Source organism: Podarcis muralis, chromosome 2 (assembly GCF_964188315.1).
Source record: "Podarcis muralis chromosome 2, rPodMur119.hap1.1, whole genome shotgun sequence".
In the NCBI taxonomy this organism is placed as follows: Eukaryota; Metazoa; Chordata; class Lepidosauria; order Squamata; family Lacertidae; genus Podarcis; species Podarcis muralis.
Genome location: NC_135656.1, coordinates 115524934 through 115544371, shown reverse-complemented (window position 1 = coordinate 115544371; position 19438 = coordinate 115524934). Strand labels below are relative to the sequence as shown.

The 19438-nt window shown below is 47.0% G+C and overlaps 1 protein-coding gene across 1 annotated transcript; it reads right to left on the bottom strand.

Annotated features, from left to right (window-relative positions):
* Nucleotides 1-957: 957 nt before the first annotated feature.
* LOC114591016 (uncharacterized) lies at nt 958-19169 on the bottom strand. The gene is made up of 8 exons (XM_077923564.1): nt 19061-19169; nt 16290-17006; nt 14127-14262; nt 12891-13954; nt 8524-8628; nt 6362-7132; nt 5540-5666; nt 958-3585 (listed from the first exon to the last, which is right to left on the bottom strand). The coding sequence occupies exons 2-8, from the start codon at nt 16983-16985 to the stop codon at nt 2165-2167; spliced, it is 4320 nt and encodes a 1439-aa protein (XP_077779690.1). The 5' UTR covers nt 16986-17006; nt 19061-19169; the 3' UTR covers nt 958-2164.
* Between the last annotated feature and the right edge of the window lie 269 nt (nt 19170-19438).

Genomic DNA, 19438 nt, shown 5'->3' with positions numbered 1-19438 from the left:
AGTAATCCCCCTTTCCCCCGGTTTTCTGTTCTCCCTTCCCAACTGCCAGTCAGCATCATTCTGCCCCTGAGCAGGTTCAGTCTTCATTGGGCTCATTTCTTACCCCCCACCCCCAGGATGTGTATGTGTGTTTTAGGCTCTCCCATAAGGGTTTTTCCTTTTTAAAAATGCATTTCAGTAAATCTTGCAAAAAACCCCAAGGCTGCTGATATCTCCTTCTTATACCGCTCTGGCCACCTTTCGGATGAAGGGAGGGATATAAAGAAGTAAGTACACTGGGAAATTAATATAATATATTAAAAATATTATTTATTAAATTAATATACCTCCCTTCATCCAAAGAGCTCAGTATAAAAACCCAATAGTATTAGAACACTAACAGCAGCAACATATAATTGCATATCAGACTGGTGCCTTCACTGTTGTCTTTTTGGTGTCTGCTGTTTCAACAAACTATAAAATCTGTTATCTGTCTTTTATCGTGTTTTTAATATTAATATTCTGTTAGGAGCCGCCCAGAGTGGCTGGGGAAACCCAGCCAGATGGGTGGGGTATAAATATATTATTATTATTATTATTATTATTATTATTATTATTATTAGTTTTGCTTTGATTTTAATTATTCTTTGAATGGCTTAAAAAGCTGTTTTTATTTATAATTTTATTATAAATTCTTGTTATAATATTCTTTTACTGTATTCTTTTTGTAAACTGCTTTGAGGGTTTCCCCCCCCCCTTAAAATCAAGCAGCATATAAATTTTATGAAGTATAAATTAAAAATATGAACTTGCCCAGAGTCAAACCGTCTCAGGGGTGTCCTGCTTCAGATGTAGGACTGCCCTCCCTGGAAAAAAACTTAAGAGAAAACTAGCATTTCAGGGAGAATATATTTTCCCTTAGGCACACTTATTTCCTACATGCAGACATTTTAAAGATTTCTTTTTTTTAACACACAATTTTCAAACTTATTATTTATTTACAGATTTCTCACAATGAATATTTGTTTGAATAAGGAATCTGGAAACTCCAGAACTGACCAAACATCTCACAATAAGCACATCACAAAACTGAAGCTGTGGTCAGGTGAGTCGTCAAGACTTCAGGGGACATAATAAAGTAGAAGCTACAAAAGGAGTGAAAAAGAAATGTGGAATTAACAGTGTGCCTTAAAGAGAAAAAGGCACCCCGACCTTAAATGCATTGTGCGCACAAATCCATAAAGGAGGCACACCCATAATACTAACTGACGAATGGCAGCACCCCAATGAACTCAAAGACAGTGTGTGGAAGTGGACAAGCTGAAATGTTCCGTTTCCATAAAGGAAAACAAACAATATAACTTAGAAATCTACAGCTAATACACAGACATGGCCCTCCTAGCTAATCCCAGCCTACTAGCTTAGAACAGGTAAAAAAGAAAGAACAGAAATATATGTATAAAATAGCTATACAGTGGTACCTCGGGTTACATACGCTTCAGGTTACAGACTCCGCTAATCCAGAAATATTGCTTCAGGTTAAGAACTTTGCTTCAGGATGAGAACAGAAATTGTGCTCCAGCGGCGCGGCAGCAGCAGGAGGCCCCATTAGCTAAAGTGGTGCTTCAGGTTAAGAACAGTTTCAGGTTAAGTACAGACCTCCAGAACGAATTAAGTACTTAACCTGAGGTACCACTGTATTCAAAACATGACAAATTCTGAAGTGTCCCATTCTGTCACACTGAAACAGCTCTCCCCATGCCACCCCCTGGATAATATAAATCCACAGAGCTGCGACAATATTGGCGCTAAATGATGCACAAGGGTTTGGGGCCTATCACGTTTTTATTATTATTTTTAGGCACCAACCATGAACGCATATTTCAGGTGCCAAATGTCACATTTCCGATAGCCCAGAATGTACGTTATCTATTCTAGTGAGTCATGAAAATAAGGAAACATCAAGTGAAGCTGTGATCCTCTTCAGAAACTTGCATCTTTTCCTCTGGTGCAGGGATGGGGAACCTGACGAGAGCTTCTACGCAGGGTTCCTCCCGGCCTCAGAAATCCGTTATTATTTTAGCACATTAAAACCAGAACCTTTGGCTCTCACTGTTATACGTGACTGAGGCAGACTGGTATTGAAAAGGACACAGGCCTGACAGCTTCTCCCCTTTGTTCGGGCCTAGCAAGGCTGCCCTCCCGGCTGAACGCTACCGGGTTCGGCAAGCGCCGGGCTATACATGACGCTTTCCGCGATGGCCGAGCGCTTCCCCCTGTGGACTTTTTTATGCTTCGTGAGGTCCGAGCTCGAAATGAAGCACTTCCCGCACTCAAAGCACGCATAGGGCTTCTCCCCGGTGTGGGTCCTCTGGTGCGTAATGAGGGACGACTTCCGGTTGAAGCACTTGCCGCAGTCCGAGCACTTGTGGGGCTTCTCCCCCGTGTGGATGATGTTGTGGTTCAGGAGGTTGGAGCTGGTGCTGAAGCTCTTCCCGCACTGGAAGCACTGGTAGAGGTTCTCGCCCGTGTGGGTCCTCTTGTGCGTGATGAGGGGCGCTTTCGCGTTGAAGCTCTTCCCGCAGTCGGAGCACGTGTAGGGCTTCTCGCCCGTGTGGGTCCTCTCGTGGATGATGAGGTGCGTCCTCTGGCTGAAGCTCTGCCCGCAGTAGGAGCACTTGTACGGCCGCTCCCCCGTGTGCACCCGCTTGTGCATCATCAGGTTCGTCCGGGTGCCGAAGCCTTTCCCGCACTCCGAGCACTCGTAAGGTTTCTCTCCCGTGTGGATCCTCTTGTGCGCGATAAGCGAAGCGATCTGGTTGAAGCTCCGGCCGCATTCCGAGCAGTGGTACGGCTTCTCTCCCGTATGCACCCTCTTGTGCCGCAGGAGCTGGGAGCTGTTGCCGAAGCTCTTCCCGCACTCGGGGCACTCGTACGGCTTCTCGCCCGTGTGGGTCCTCTCGTGCGTGATGAGGGATGACTTCCAGTGGAAGCTCTTCCCGCACTCGGAGCACTTGTGCGGCTTCTCCCCCGTGTGGACGATGTTGTGGTAGATCAGGTTGGAGCTGGTGGTGAAGCATTTCCCGCACTCGGAGCACACGTAGGGCTTCTCTCCCGTGTGCGTCCCCTTGTGCTTCAGGAGGGCAGCCTTGGTGCCAAAGCTCTTGCCGCACTCCGAGCACGGGTAGGGTTTTGCTACGGCTACGGAGGTCCCCTGGTGTGGAGCAAGGGATACGCCATTCTTGAAGGTCTTCCCACACCGGGGGCAGATGTAAAACTCTTCCTCCGTTTGTGATTTCTGGTTCGTGGGGAGGTCAAAGACCTCGCAGAGATTTCCGCACTCGGTGCACTTCTTTTTGCTCCTGAGCATCCCTTTGTTAGCTGTGCTTTCGTGCGAGTTTCCATTACCTCCTTCACAAAGCAAGGCCTTCTCTGCTTCCTTCCCGGCATGGTTTCCCTGGAGACTTCGTGGTTCTGGCTGACACTCAGGCGCTGCCTCTCCCTCAACATGAAACGGGGGGAAATCCCCTTTGGCTCTTCCCAACGATGTCTCATTGAGTTCCACAGGTTGTGGACCTCCCTCTTTTGTCTCCATTTGATCCTCGCCTGGCAGAATAAAGGGAGTCTCATGAGTCACAGTGCATCATAATGAAACGGCCTGCAACAACCAGCTATGCTCCAGATGTTTTAGGACTACAACTCCCATCAGCAACTGTGCTGGGGGGGGGCTGATGGGAGCCATAGTCCAAAATATATGGAGGGCACCTGGTTGAGGAAGGCTGTATCAGAAAGCCAATTATGGTATAGTTCTTAAGGGTGTCAGACCTGGACTGGGGAGATCTAAGTTCAAACCATCATGAAGCTCAAGGGGAGACTTTGAGCCAGTCATTTATTTTCAGTCTGATCTACCTAACAAGGTAGTTATGATTATTTTTTGAAGTGGGGGAGAGGAAGAGGGAGAACGATGTACACAATCCTGCTGTGCCTGGGTACGCAATGTCAGTAAAATAATAGTACTTAGTAGTTTAGAATGTTCAAAAAAAATTGTATATTTTGTTGTTATTTTTACAACCGCCCTGTCCTTGTTTGCCACTGTTTTTCCTCTTGCTGCTGACTGGAGCTGCTTTAATCCTTAGCTTTTAAATTGGTGTTCTGTTTTTTAAAACCTCTTCTTGATCATTACAGTTTGCAATGTTTTACTTTTATGTAAGCTTTCTGTAGGAAATGCTGTTGATATGACTATCACACACCAAGGTTGTATGTGGGAGTAAGCCCCATTGAGCTCAGTGGTGCTTACCTTTGAGTAGACCTGCACAGGACTACACTGTAAATAAATAAATAAAGACGCTCCTTGTTCTGGATTCCAGACTTCTCAGTCTGCCCCTATCTTGTGGCAATAATTTGTTTTAAATTGCTGTTTATGTTGCGTTTTCCATTGTCGTGACCCGCTCTGCAACCTTATAGTGAAGGGCAGGTAAACAAATCAGCATTCCCATAGCCACTGAACTAGAAGAAGAGTTTGGATTTCATATCCCGCTTTATCACTACCTAAAGGAGTCTCAAAGCGACTAACATTCTCCTTTCCCTTCCTCCCCCACAACAAGCACTCTGTGAGGTGAGTGGGGCTGAGAGACTTCAAGAAGTGTGACTAGCCCAAGGTCACCCAGCAGCTGCATGTGGAGGAGCGGAGACGCGAACCCGGTTCCCCAGAATACGAGTCTATTGCTCTTAACCACTACACCACACTGGCTCTCTAGATGGACCATTGTCCAGTGTGTGGACTCCTATGCCATTCCATTCTCCCTCTCCATGTTTTTTCTTTGTCTCACTCTGCCCAGCAGTCTGCCAGCCTTCCTTACGTACTCACTGAGCATGCTCAGTCCTCACTGAGTTGTTTCCCCTATTGCCCTGTTTAGAGTCCTTTTCTCTCTCCCCTCCCCCTGCCCACCGCAAACTTTGCAAACCTTGGTGTACCTGCCAGCCAATCCACCTGCCCTGAGCCTGAGTTATGCCATTTTGACTACAACAAGACCCACGCCTGGGAGAAGGGCTTTGCCCTTAGTGCACAAGACGTCTTTCCGACAACAATTTAAGAAGGTTGTTGACAAGCCAGAACGCGTGCAGAGGAGAGCAGTGAAGGGCCTGGAAATTAAGCCTTATGAGGAGCGCTTGAAGGAGCTGGGTATGAAAAGAGGAGACTGAGAGGAGATATGATAGCCATCTTCAAATATCTTAAGGGCTATCACATGGAGGAGGGAGGATGATTGTTTTCTCCTGCTCTGGAGGGTAGGACTCGAACCAGTGGCCTCAAGTTGCAAGAAAGGAGATTCTGACTAAAGGTTCGGGAAAACGGCAGTGGAACAGATTCCCACGAGAGGTGGTGGACTCTCCTTCCTTGGAGGTTTTTAAACAGAGGCTGGATGGCCATCTATCATAGATGCTTTAGCTAAGATTCCTGCATTGCAGGGGGTGGACTAGAAGACCCTTGGGGTCTCTTCAAACTTTAAGATTCTATGATTCTATTATGCTAACAGTATCTGCTTCAGGCTCAAGCACTTACCCAGCAAGATGGCCTCCCGATCGCTCCTTTGCTTGGCATCTGAGGCAAAATGCAGCTTCACAAGGTCCGACATATCCTGTGCCGTCACTGTGGTGTTATCAGCCATGTCTTCCAAAGGCTCTGACATCTGGAACGGAAACGTGAGAAGAGTTTTAAGACGCAAAGAGAATTTAACTGGGGGGGGGGGGGAGAACCAGAGATCCCAGTGAAGTGAGTTTCTCTACCCAAGCAGAAATCAGCAACTGCACCCCAAGCCCCGGTCTATTACAGAGAGACAGGGTTTGTACTGCCTTGGCCTCTCACAATACCAAATACAGCCCCTTACACATGTCCATATTTCAATGGACACAAAAAGTGGACATCTCCCTTTCATTCTGAACAGAGGAGAGGTGCAAAGAGCTTCTGGCTGGTTATCCACTGGTGCAAATGGTTTAAAGGTAGACATGCCCACATTTTGGGGGGCCCATCTCTTTTTCTGCTCTTTTAGATGCATAGCTGTCAACTTTTCCCTTTTCTTGCGAGGCATCCTATTCGGAATAAGGGAGTTTCCCTTAAAAAAAGGGAAATGTTGACAGCTATGTTTAGATGTGGCAGCCATTCTGTATTACACTATAACCCCAAATGGAAGCCATTTTGTTATGCTATGCACCCGGCAGCAGCCATTTTGTGACTGGTGCCCACGACGCTTTCTCGAATTTCCGAATATGCCCGCTGGCCCCCACAAAAGGTTTGCGGCCTCTGGGCTGTGGGTTGACATGAGCCCTTCTAGATCACATTTCCAACCCACCCCCAACCCCAGGGAAAAAGCAGCCCAACACAGACATTCCAAGGCAGCCTGCAGCTCTCCCTGGCTCTTTTGGCATGAGTTCTTGGTGGGCATCCCTCCGCCTCTGGCTGCCTCATTAAGAAGTCTTCTGCCAGGGCCACCGCTTCGGAACAGGTCTCTGGGCCGCTCTCCCGGACCCAGCTCTGCATCCCCAGAGGCAGGATGGTCAGGAACTGCTCCAGGATCACCAGCTCCAGGATCTGCTCCTTGGTGTGTCTCTCCGGCCTCAGCCACTGGCGGCAAAGCTCCCAGAGCTGGTTGAAGGCCTCTCGCGGCCCCTCGGCCTCCTGGTAGCAGAACTGCCTGAACCGCTGGTGCAGTGTCTCGGAGCTGAGGGCCTCCCCGTCCAGGACCTCTTCCTTCACTTTCACAGCGAAGTCCAGGCTTTCGTAGGCCTCGCGGGTTTCATCACCAGGACCTGCCGCGGTTTGGGTTGCGTATTCCCGGCTAGGCCAGCGGCAAGCCTCAGCTGCTCTGGAGGCTGGGATTTCTTTGGCGCCAGGCCCTGACCAGGGGCGTAAGTTTGTCCATGTTGAATGAGAGGGCTGTGGCGCGCCCAGGAACTCTGACCACTGGGCTCCCCAGCCTTGTTGCAGCAACCCCTCTTCTAGTTCCTGCTTAACGCCTTGCAGCGGTGCCTGAGCCACAGACTTGGTGGTGCTCTCCCCGTGGACATCACGGGCTCTTCCTACCTCATCCAATCTCCTCCCAGCTTGCTTGGGTCCTGCAAGGTCTTGTTCCTCCATGTTGAAATCTTGGCAGCAGCTCTGGAAAAGAAATCCAGTGTTAAAATGAAGTGGGGCAGTGCAATGTTGAGAAAAACCATATCCCCGAACAATTACAGCGGACCGCTGTAGTGTACCTATAATAGCAGGGGAGAGGAACCCCAGGCCTCAATGAGGCTGGAGATGGGAATGTGAGTTTACTTAGAAATTAGTGTACTGTGTAAAGGTAAAATTTGACACTCATAAGGCAGCACAGAAAGGAATGCAGCCCTAAAGCTGAATGCAGCCCACCTCTACTACATCTCTCCTTCAAAGTAGCATTGAGCTAATCATAAAGATGTACAGATCTACTTATCCCCACAGAGTTTAGCATGGTCCTATGTCTGGAGTGTGCCTCTTGAGACTGTGGGCTAGGCCTCACATCAGGGAATGCTCACTCATACAAGAACAAATAAGCACATCCCTGCACACAGAAAGCTAGTGCATCAGGGATAAGCGTTCTAGCCTTGCCTTCTCACTGACATATTAGGTTTCTAAGTGCAGGGATTTTTTTCTTTGTCAAATAGCTGCAGTCTGAAGTGCTTGGGGCTCCCTTGGTTTTATTCTCACAACCACGTTGCAAGATGGGGTAAGGTGAAAAAGAGAGGGGGCGAGAAAATGGATGGCCTCAGGATACCCAGAGAACTTAATGGCCGGTCAGGGGTGCAAACTCAGCTCATAAACCCAAAGGTTTAGTTGCCACAAAAGTGCGCTTCACATGTTCTTGTGGACAAATCAGAAAGACAAACTAAAGGTCAGAGATGTTGATGGGAGTTAAGAGTCCAGCAAACTACTACTTCCCCATCACTGATGCTTTAAACACCATACACTTAAAGCACGCAGCTCCCTCATGCCAAAGTTTCCCGGGAACTATAGTTTACCCTTGCAGGCCTACAATTCCCAGCATCTAAAACTACTGTTCCCATGATTCTTTGGAGGAAGTCCTGTGACTCAAAGGCATGGTGCCTTTGCAAAGTAGCCAAGTTACAGGCAGGACAATGGTTTGGCTTGTTTAAAGGAAACGTCCCTATTGCCTTCTGCTCTCCAACCGCTGAGCTACATGCACAGAGACCCTAAAAGTACTCTTGCCTTCTCTCCACCACCACCCACTCCGCCACCCATTCAATGGCCCTCGTGTTTTTCTAAAAAACAAATATTTTCTTCCACTGCTCCTGGTTTGGACAAGGCGGTGGTTGCGGTGGTGAATCAGCTGCAAAGGCGGACTAAAGAGGGATGTCTTCTCTAGTCTATTTGCATTTCTGCAAAATGGGAAGGTGAGGAAGCCCACTACCTCTCCCCCAAATTTCCTGCTGCTGCCTGTTCCCCAATTGGCTCCCTCTTTTCCATTGGAGATCCCCCCTCCCCCCCCAAAAAACCCTCGTTTCTTAACTCACTTCTCCAGTTATGCTGCAGCTGTGGCAATCTGTACTCCAAAATGCAATCAATATATTATTATTATTTTTAAAAATGCATGCAAAAGGCTGTTTCTTCTTCCCAGCCAGCTAGCAGAAGGGGGGGGGCAGGAAGAAGAATGCATTTGCAGCTTCAAATGAATTCCCTTTTTCTGGCCCTGTCTAGGAGTCACAGCTCTGTGACATTAACCCCTTGAAGCCCCTGCAACACGAGGGGGACGAATGGGCGGAAAGATCCTGCACAGAATGCAAATAGCTGGGGGCCTTAAGCGCGCGCGCGGAGGGGGGGGAATCTGGTTTCCGAAAGGTGATGAGATGCATGTATCTGGAACCCATGTCTTCTTCAGCCCTAGAAGAAGACTGTTTTCAGGCAGGTTAGCTACTGCTGTGTTATTTAAGAAAGTATTGTAACACTTTAAAAGAGCACCTTAACACTTTTCAAGGACATGGATTCTCCCTAAGAACTTTGGGAACCGTAGTTTGTTAAGGGCGCTGGGAATTCTAGCTCTGAGGGGTGGACTACAGTTCCCAGGATTCTTTGGGAGTAGTCATGTCATTAAGATGTATGGTCACCTAAGGTCCTCTCCAGATGACCTTTTCCTTGTGCATTTGTGCTCATGATGCTATCAGGGTTGTTTCAATACTGTTTACATGTGCAAACGTTTTGGGGTAGACACACTGCTTCGTTTCCAATCTGTGCAGGTACCCAGTGCTTTTTTGCTGGGGGTACGCATACCCCTACAGTTTGGCCTCATATTTCAATATGAGCAGAAAAATGAGAGTACCCCTAAACCTATTTTTTAAAAGAAAAAAAGCACTGCATGTACCATAGCTTCCTGCTGAATTCTTCTAACTTTTCATACAACAAACGTTCTGGTGTTTTTTTAATAGCCTGCTTTTGTTGTGCTAGAATAGTGCAGGAGTGCCCCTCCTGGCAGCAATAATGCAATAGCATAATAAAGCGGAATGATGTTCAGTATAAATCAGCCACCAAACGCACTATCATTGTACCAGTGACATTTTGCAAAAGCACATTTGCAGAAACCCCACCACCATGCTGGAGGGGCCCTAACAAGTTTGTTGTGACATATGGTTCAAATCCCCGCGACGGGGTGAGCTCCCGTTACTTGGTCCCTGCTCCTGCCAACCTAGCAGAGTCCCTTTACCTTTACCTTTATGGTTTCACAGATTCAAGCCCACTTCATCAGATGCATGAAATAAGCTATGGAAGTCCTTGTTTCCCTAATTCCTGGCCCTCGTAAATCAGTGCCCATATTTTGAGGAAATACCTTTGAACAATTTTCTTTAAAAATGCTTTGCTAGCTTTCCTTCCTCTTCCGCTTGCGTGTCCCGCTCCATCCCAACCAACTGCCTACATGCAAAATGGTGCTGAATGCATTTTGCATTTCAGTCAAAGGAGGTTGTGGAACATTAAAGAGGAAGGTCACTTCCACAGTACACATTTAAAGCACTTCTAACAGCCATGGCTTCACCCACAAAAACCTGGAATGTTGCTTGCTAATGGTGCTGACAGTTGCTAGAAGACCCCGCAACAGAGCCGTAATTCCCAGCACCCGGGGGGGGGGCAGTCTCCAAGATTGCAGAAGGGGAAAGCCATGACTGCTTTAAATTTACAGGGTGGGTGCCTCCTAACAGAGATCAAGTTCACAAAGGTTCTGCCACAAACAAAACTGCACTGGCTTTTACACACTTTTAAGTACTTTTTTTTCGTGTAGGCATTCTTTTTCAGGATTGCTATATTTATACTTGCACACCAGACTGTGAACAGAGTCTCTGGCACTCCCCTCCCAAAAGTGGTTTGGGGGAGTCTTGTGCAACAAGCCCCCCCCCCCAAAGTTGGACTTTTTGCAATAAGGAAAATGATGAGTTTCCCCAACGCACTGCAAAGTGTGGGGTAACCCTTGCTCTGACACATCATCTTACCTGCTGGCAAACAAATCAGAATAAATGCTCAATAAACAGGGTGTCTGGAAGCAGCCTTAGACTGCAGACACCTCATGTATTCAAAGCCTTCCCAAATCCTGGGAACTGTAGTTCCACTCCCCACAGAACTACAATTCCCAGCACCTTTAAACTACTTCTGCCCATCTCTCTTCTTGCTCCCATCCCTTTGCTCTGTGGTGCCTTCGGGGCGAGATTATGGGCAGATGTCCAGGGCCGCCACTCAGCAGAATGAGGAGGGCCCCCCAAGGCAGCAAGCCTGGCAGATGGAGTTTGTGTGCAAGGACAGACATTAATCTTTGTGAATGTATCCTAGTTTGGCATGGGCCTTTAACTGCAACCTGAGAATACCATTCTACTTCCAAGGAAAGAGGGGTCAGTGCAGTTTAAAGCATAGAGACAGTTTAGGAAGCTGGAGGCCTTCTACTCTTATTTTTTAACCTCGTGCAAAAGCCCTTAGAAAGCTGAGCGGTGCCCCACTTACCACATTACGAAGAAAGTGATGTAATACCCTAAAGAGCCCTGTCAGACCATTAGGTCTAAAATTAGTTTCTACTTTCAATACCCTGATTTTCTCCTCCTGCATCCAATATATTACAATTAGTGATGGAAAGTCCTGGGGAAAAACCAGGAAAATGGGGGGACTGACGGGATAGATTTCCCCCCCGAAGCCATTCCCCCCCCCCAAAAAAAAATAGGGGGAAAGTGTGTGGAATATGTTCTTTTCCAATGATAAATACTTTATCTATGAGAAGGTATTCAAACTATATAACATGAAGACCTTAATGAAAGATTTCTGAGACTTTTTGTAAAGTCTTAAATTATTGCAAGTTCTCTCAGCTGAAGACAAGCAAATTCTGGAATAGAATTCAAGTAACACTGTACTTACTTCTCAATGTAGCTCTCAAACAGGAGAAATATGCATTTGTGCCACTAGGGGGCACTGCAGGGAAAAGCCTCCAGTTTAGTTTACAGTGGTACCTCGGGTTAAGTACTTAATTCGTTCTGGAGGTCTGTTCTTAACCTGAAGACCACTTTAGCTAATGGGGCCTCCTGCTGCTGCCGCGCCGCCGGAGCACGATTTCTGTTCTCATCCTGAAGCAAAGTTCTTAACCCGAGATACTATATTTGGGTTAGCCGAGTCTGAAACCTGAAGCGTATGTAACCTGAAGCGTATGTAACCCGAGGTACCACTATAATGTTCTCCACCGTCACAGCATAATGTTTACCTATAGTCTGGTCAGTAAATTGATAGCAGTAGTTCAGAAAATGAGACAGAATAAACTGCATTTATATGTTGTGTCTTCTGTTTCTTTCTTTTTAAAGCATCACTCAAAGGGTAGACCTTCTATGGAGCTTAAATATTGAGGTGGACCTTAACTTTATTTGCTGTTGGCGCTAAGGGGCAAATCTGATTATTTTTTATGTTGATGGTTTCTTGCTTTTTTTGTTGCTTTTGAGGGAAAGTGGGGGTGGTTACCTGTTTTATTGCAAGCATAATATTTTTATATACACTGCGTTTCACACAATTTGTAAAACTACTCCACACTGAACTTTTCCCCCATTTCCCCAAAATTTCTATTTTTTCTGGGGGGAAACAGGGGGAAAACATTTTTTTCTCAAAATTTCCAGAAATTTTACCTCTCTGATTACGATACATACACAGATACACACACAACAAAGCAGTAACTCAAATTCCTCTTTATCAATGATTATTCAAAGTGGCTTACAAATAAAGGTTAAAGACAATATAAAGCAACTAATAAATGCAAAAATTCACCAGAGGAGCTGGTCTAATGATACAAGACAGGAGCTGGTGAAATGACCCAAGACCCTTCCCAGCAGGAGACACACACACACAGCCACCCCTAATAATAAAAAATTGAGCTACAGGCAGGAATGGATCAACAGCCACCCTCAAATCCCACCTTTTCTACGAGGCCTTTGGCTTAACCCTCTAGTTCCCATGCCCTACTTAGCCTAAAACTAAGGATCATGCAATCGAAACAACCGCATATTGCTTCCTTCTTGACCAGCAGAGGCCACTCAATCGAGATGAATGGGGCAGTGCCACACCAACCTCAATTTTTGGCCTGGGGATTCAATGAGCACAGTGTCCGGGCTTGGCAGAACCTCTTGAGGCAGGGGCATTCTGCACTGTGGTGCAGCTGCAAAAAAGGCTCTGCTCTTAACAGAGGTCCGCTGAGCTTTGTTTGGCAGCAGTACATAGAGTGGGGCCTTAGATGTTGAAGAGTGTGAGCAGGGCACATAACAGAAGGTGGTGGTCCTTAAGATGCTCAGCTCCCAGGCCAGTTAAGGCCAGCGCCTGTGATTTGAACCCCTTTCACTTCATCACAGCCCTGCTTATATCCTCAGGCCCACCCTTATGGCTGTTTCTCGGTGTGGACTTTCTTATGTTTACGAAGACCCGTGAGACCGCAGAACCTTTTCTCGCACTCCAGGCATTTGTACGGTTTTTCCCCTGTGTGGGTCCTCTTATGAGCTTTCAGCAAGGTGCTGGACCGGAAGCTGAGGTCGCATTCTGGGCACTTGAAGGGCTTTTCTCCCGTGTGGATTCTCTCGTGTTTAATGAGGTTGGTCCTCCGGCTTAAGCTCTGCCCGCAGTAGGAGCACTTGTACGGTTTCTCTCCCGTGTGGGTTCTTTTGTGAACGTTGAAGACCGAGCTGTTTCTGAAGCTCTCCCCGCAGTCGGTGCATTTGTAGGGCTTCTCTCCGGTGTGGGTCCTCTCGTGGACCACGAGGTGCGGCCTTCGGCTGAAGCTCTGGCCGCAGTCAGAGCACTGGTACGGCTTCTCTCCTGAGTGGATCCGCTTGTGGGTGATGAGCTGGGAGCTGGTGCTGAAGCTCTTGCCGCACTCTGAGCACTGGTACGGCTTCTCTCCCGTGTGGGTCCTCTGGTGGATGACAAGGGTGGCCTTCTGGTTGAAGCTTTTGTCACAGTCGGTGCATTTGTAGGGCTTCTCTCCCGTGTGCGTCCTCTCGTGCCTCAGGAGGTTCGAGTGCTGGGAGAACGACCTCCCGCAGTTCAGGCATTCGTACGGTTTCTCTCCGGTGTGGGTCCTCTCATGAATGGACAGGTGGGATTTGTTCTGGAAACTCTCCCTGCAGTACGTGCATTTGTATGGCCTCTCTCTCACCTGCTGCTTCTGATTCTCCAGGAGATCAAAGATCTGGCGGATTCCGTGCTGGAAGGTATTCTGGTTCAAGCCCCTGTTGCCTTCCTCACGTTGCCCTGATGGTTTTGCCGCCTTCCTCGGGTGCTTGTCCCGGCGATTTTCTTGCCCCTCCTGGCTTCCAGGTCTCTTGTCGACTTCAGAATCCTGGAATAAATCTCCCTTGGCTCTTTCCGGGGATACTCCAGCCACAACTACTTGCTCAACTGTTTCCTCTTCAAAGATCCCTTCTGCATCTTCCAGTTCGTGCCTGTCATCTGTAGAAATAAATAAGAGAATCAAGAAATGAGACAGAAGATTCTGAATACCATGATTTAGAATGGAAAAGGTCCTAACTCAATGGTAGAGCATCTGCCCTGAATGCAGATGACCCCACGTTCAATCCCCAGCAGCACCAGCTAAGAAGCTTCATAGTCAAAGGACTCAAACCTAAATCTTGACCCAGCAAGTCGATCTCATCTGCTTCCTCCTTGACCTCTGTGCAAATCTGCATTTCAGCAGTGTCTGAGGAATCCTCCTCTGACGTGGGCGAATGAATGGCCACATTTGTGAAAGGCCCCCATATCTGAAACCAAAGAAAAACAAAAGATTTAGAACTGTAGGTGTTAAATCTGTATTATTAGTTTTATTAGTCACTTAAAAAAATTATTAGTCACTTTTACAAAAAGGAACTCAAAGTGACTTACCAAAAGTAGCACATATGTCACCTACATAAAACTAAATCAGTACAGTGGACCCTCAGGTTACCCTTCGGGTAACGTAATTCTCAGGTTGCGAACGCGGCAAACCCGGAAGTGGGTTTGCCGCTCGCACATGTGCAGAAGCGCTCTGTGGCACCGTGTATGTAGAATCAATCCTCCGGTTACGTAGATTTTGGGATACGGCAGGGCCTCCGGAACAAATCCCGTTCATAACCAGAGGTACCACTGTAAAAGCTAAAAAATCACACCCACTGAGGGAGGCTACAGATTAGAAAAAGGCCTGGCTGAAGAGAAACATTTTTGCCTGCACCTAAAGAAATATAGTGATATTGCCAGACATGTGTAGCCGGGGAGAGTGTTACATAAGCACTGAGCCACCACTAAGAAGACCCAGTCTCATGCTGACACTCTCCACATCTCCCTCTCTGAGGGGGCACATGGAGAAAGGCCTTGGATTATGAAAGCAGAGTCTAGGTTGGTTCATGTGGGGAGAGGTGGTCCATACACACACACACTTAAAAAAATATATATAATTAAACACTGATACGATTATTGCTGCGTATACAGATATTGCACTGCACTGTTTATGTATATTCAGGCTGCACTATTAGCATTGCCATACAACTGGATTTTCCCTGACATAACCGGGATACTGCAGTCGGCAGCAGTGTCCGAGTGGAAATCGGGAAAATGTCTGGGGAAATCCGTACATATGGCAACCCATATTGGCATAGCTCAAAAATGGCATTTTGCCCAAAAAACTCAACAGCTTTTCTGTCTGGATTTTCAGTTTGAAATATGGCAACCCTACCCACCATCTACCTGCTCATTATGCAAAAAATCACTTCTCTTTACACAGAGAGTTATACCCAAGCTTCGCTGCACACTTGGCTGATTCAGATATGTGAACAGATGGAGTTTGCCCACTTCCCTGCTTGTTTGTACTTTTGCTGGAGTAGAAACCATGGCGAAAGAAATCGGACTAACCAGGGAGCAGCAGAGAAACCAGTTTTTCCTTTGCCCCTCTTTTGCTGGTTGGCTGCAGCCATTTTAGGAAGAAAGTATGGTGGGAACACACATTAGAAATGCTCCCATAAGAAATAATGAAAATTGTCAGCTCATTATGCGAACGTTTGCCTAAAGGGTGATTTCCTGGGAAGCGCATTGTGTTCGGAAAGAGGGACCTATGTGTAGTTGGATTTTCTTCATCTTAAATTGTTGAAAGTGTTTTATTCTAAACTTACGTTCTTGGATTTTTTAACATGTAAACCACTTCAATGTAAACTGCTTCAAGATCTATTGATAGCGAATGGCTTAAATAACATAAAATATTTTTCTCCACATAAAATGGAATTTGGAGCAGATAGGAATGGAATGGCTGAAAAGTAGTATCAGGTATGAGGAACCTTTGGCCTTCCAGATAGTGCTAAACTACGTCTCCCGTCATGCTTTGGCTATTGGTCATGCTTGCTGGGGTTGTTTGTAATTTAGGGTTAATTTGATTAGCATTAAAGTCAACTAGCCAAGAGAGGGACAAGTGGAGTTATTACTTAGCAACCAGGCAGTTGCATTATCTTTAGTGAGATACCACATGCTCTGGTTGGCTGTGCAGTTCCGAGGGAGTTTTACCTCTGTATGTTTGACTGAATGTCTCTCTGCAGTCTGTACAAGGCCCAAACTGAAACACAAAACCTCTGTTTCCTTTCTCCTCAAATTATACACCATTTTGTTCAGTATACTTAGTAAAGTGTTATCAAGACTTTTCTCTCTGGACACAGTCTGTGTTATTGAACTGTGTTTACCAAGACACATTTCCAGACCAACTTTTCCACACTCATAGACGACCCAAGCTGTCACAACTCCTAGGTCAATTCGCTCAACCTTTGTTCACCTTTTCCTCTGGCCTCTCGGCCTCGCGAGGCTTCAGCAAGAAATCTTCCGCAAGGTCCACCGCTTGGGTACAGGTCTCTGGGCCCCATTCCCGGACCCAGCACTGCATCTCCAGGGGCAGGACGGTCAGGAACTGCTCCAAGGTCACCAACTCCAGGATCTGCTCCTTGCTGTGCCTCTCAGGCATCAGCCACTGGCGGCAAAGCTCCCGGAGTTGTCTCAAGGCCACTCGGGGCCCCTCGGTCTCCTGGTAGCCGAAATGCCGGAAGCGAAGACATCGAATCTCCAAGCTGAGAGTTTCCTCATCCAGAATCTCCTCCTTCACTTTCACAAAAGGATCCAGCCTTTGATGGGCCCTGCGGGCTTCTCGACGGGACGCACCCTCTCCTGTTGGCCACCGGCTGGTGTCAATGACAGCCTTGAAGGAGGCCTGGAAGTCATTAGCATCATCCAACCCTGGCTGGGACTGAAAGAGCCGCGAGGGTTTTGATCTTGAACGCATAGACCATTTGGATTTCAGGAACCCCTGCTGTGGAGTTTTCTGGTGGGGCCCCTTGTTTAGCTCATGCTTAATTATTCCCGGGGTTGTCTCAGCTAGAAACTCCCTGGCAGTCCCAGTTTGGACAGCACGGGAGCCTTTTCCTCTCATTTCTGATCTCTTTGCTGGATTGGGTCCTGGCAGGTCCTGCTCCTCCATTTTTATTCCTGGTAGCAGCGTCTGAGGAAAAATAAAATAAAATTGAAATACAGTAGTACCTCTGGATGCAAACGGGATCCGTTCCGGAGCCCCATTTGCATCCTGAAGTGAATGCAACCCGCGTCTGTGCGTGCAAGGGTCACCACTTCCATGAATGCGCGTGACATCATTTTGAGCGTCTGCGCATGCGCGAGCAGCGAAACCTGGAAGTAACGCTCCATTACTTCCGGGTCACCGCGGAGCGTAACCTGAAAACGCTCAACCTGAAGCACATTTAACCAGCGGTATGACTGTATGAGTGAAAGGTTTTGTATGCTTATAGCAAAATCTTGGCATCCTAAGATAAGTTAGGTCTCCTCCAGACCACCTATTTACTGAGCATTCATCCCAATTTGTTTGTGAGGCAATAATATGACAGCAAGCATTCTCTCTGATTTCATATAATCATAGAGTTGGAACAGACCACAAGGGCCATTTGCTTGTGTAGTGTTTTTTATACATCTCCCTGTTAATCATTTGTTTATCCCACACTATTCGGTGCATTTTCCTCATTTCCCTAACCACTATAAATCTCCTTCTCTTTTTTTTTATTGCACTAGGACAAGATTGTGCTTTAAGTCACTTTAATTATACAAACTAAGGGCCCCTCTACAATTGAGGTTTGTATGTGTGTTCCACCACAGGTCAATGATGCAAGAATAGCAGCCATATGTATCAAGGCTTGTGTTTGTCTACCCCTATCTTTTCTTATTTTATTTTTCAGCATTTCTTTTTGCAAATATACCAAAAAGAAAGAAAAGGATAATGAACCATTGCTGACACCGATGATAAAAATGGTCCATCAGTCCTAATGTAAACACATAGATTAACAGAGGCAGTCCATATATCCAAGGTATCTAAAAGACATAAACTATTATAAGCTCCCCTTTCAGAATGAATTTTATCAGTCTGGTATATCATGAGCCTGGGACTCTCCCTCCCACAGCTGCACACTTCCCTTTGTGTATTAGCAAGGGAAGACTAGGGTGTGAGCAAACATCAGCATCTCAGAACAGAATCATTTTCTAACTGTTTAATGGGAGTATTTACATAATCATGGGTGACAGGCGACTTCACAGGAAAGCCACACAAAAGTTGAAATGCATCTTCTGAAATGACAGGACATCAGAAGCCACAAACGGCCCATCTTGCTCACTGTCTATAGCAGGGGTAGGAAGCCTCAGGCCTGAGGGCCAAATGCCCTCCTGTCTGGCCCTTGGGTCTCTCCCCCAGGCCACACCCTCCCTCCAAGTTGCATACTTCTTCAACCCTGTCCACGCCCTTCATAGGTGCTTTCAGAGCACTTATGAGTGCTCTGAAACAGAGTCATCTGTGTCCTTAGTGTTGATGATAGTCTTATTTGCCAAATCCTCTTTTAAATCCATCCTCTTTAACCAGGCATTTGGTTGATCCGATTTACATCCTATGCCCTTTTAAAATGTGGGGGTTTGGGGGGGTAATGGGTTGCTGATTTTATTTTTTATTAGGTATTTTGTGGTTTTATATCTTGATTTTATTCTGTGAACTCCCCTGAGACCCCGAGGTATAGGCTGGTATATAAATTCTATTATTGTTGTTAATAATAATAACTCGGTGCCCATCACTATTTCTTGCGGCAGTGAACTCCATAGTTCATTACATGCTGCATAGTTCAATTACATGCTCCTTCCTTTTGTCTGTCCTGCATCTCTCACCGCTCAGCTTGGCCCCGAGTTCTGGTTTCATGAAAGGCGGAGTAAAACGTCTCTCCAGCCACTTCCCCCCAAACGCCGTGCCTAATTTGATGCACCCCTTTCCCGGCTCTCCATTTACTCCCTCCGCCCCCCAAATGCTGCACCCTTTCATCACTGGGGAACTGCTCCAACCCCCTTGTATCTTTCCTGGCTGCCCTTTTCTGAGCCTTTCCCAGCTTTTCTCAGCAGAAGGCCCCCGGGAGCGCTGCTTGCAGGGCAGACCCCGAGCAGAAACAGGCAAAGAGCCCGAAGGAAGCGTCTCCATTAACTTCTCGCTCTCCCCTCCGCCATCTCCCAACTCACCTTTGCGGGCAACCTCGGCTAATCTCCAATTCCGATGCCCAAGCCCGGACCATCGAGACGCGCAGGAACAGGAAGCGCGGAGCATTCTTACGCTTCCGGGTCTTGTCTAGGCAACCGGTTGCCGTTTCCTTAGCCCTTTGAGGAATGTCACCCTGCGGAGATGCGAAAGGGAGACGGTGCAACGCTGCGCTGTGAAAACATTGTTGCTGGTGTGCTTTGAGACAAGAAGTGCTCTCTGCACGTGCCCGTAATAGTTATTTTAACAGGACTGTCCCATTTCTGGAGGAAATGGGGGTGTGGCAGCCTGGGAGTGTTGCAAGCGTGGATTTATATACTTCCCTGTTTTTGTATGTAATTTGTCGTTGTAATGGTTAATGT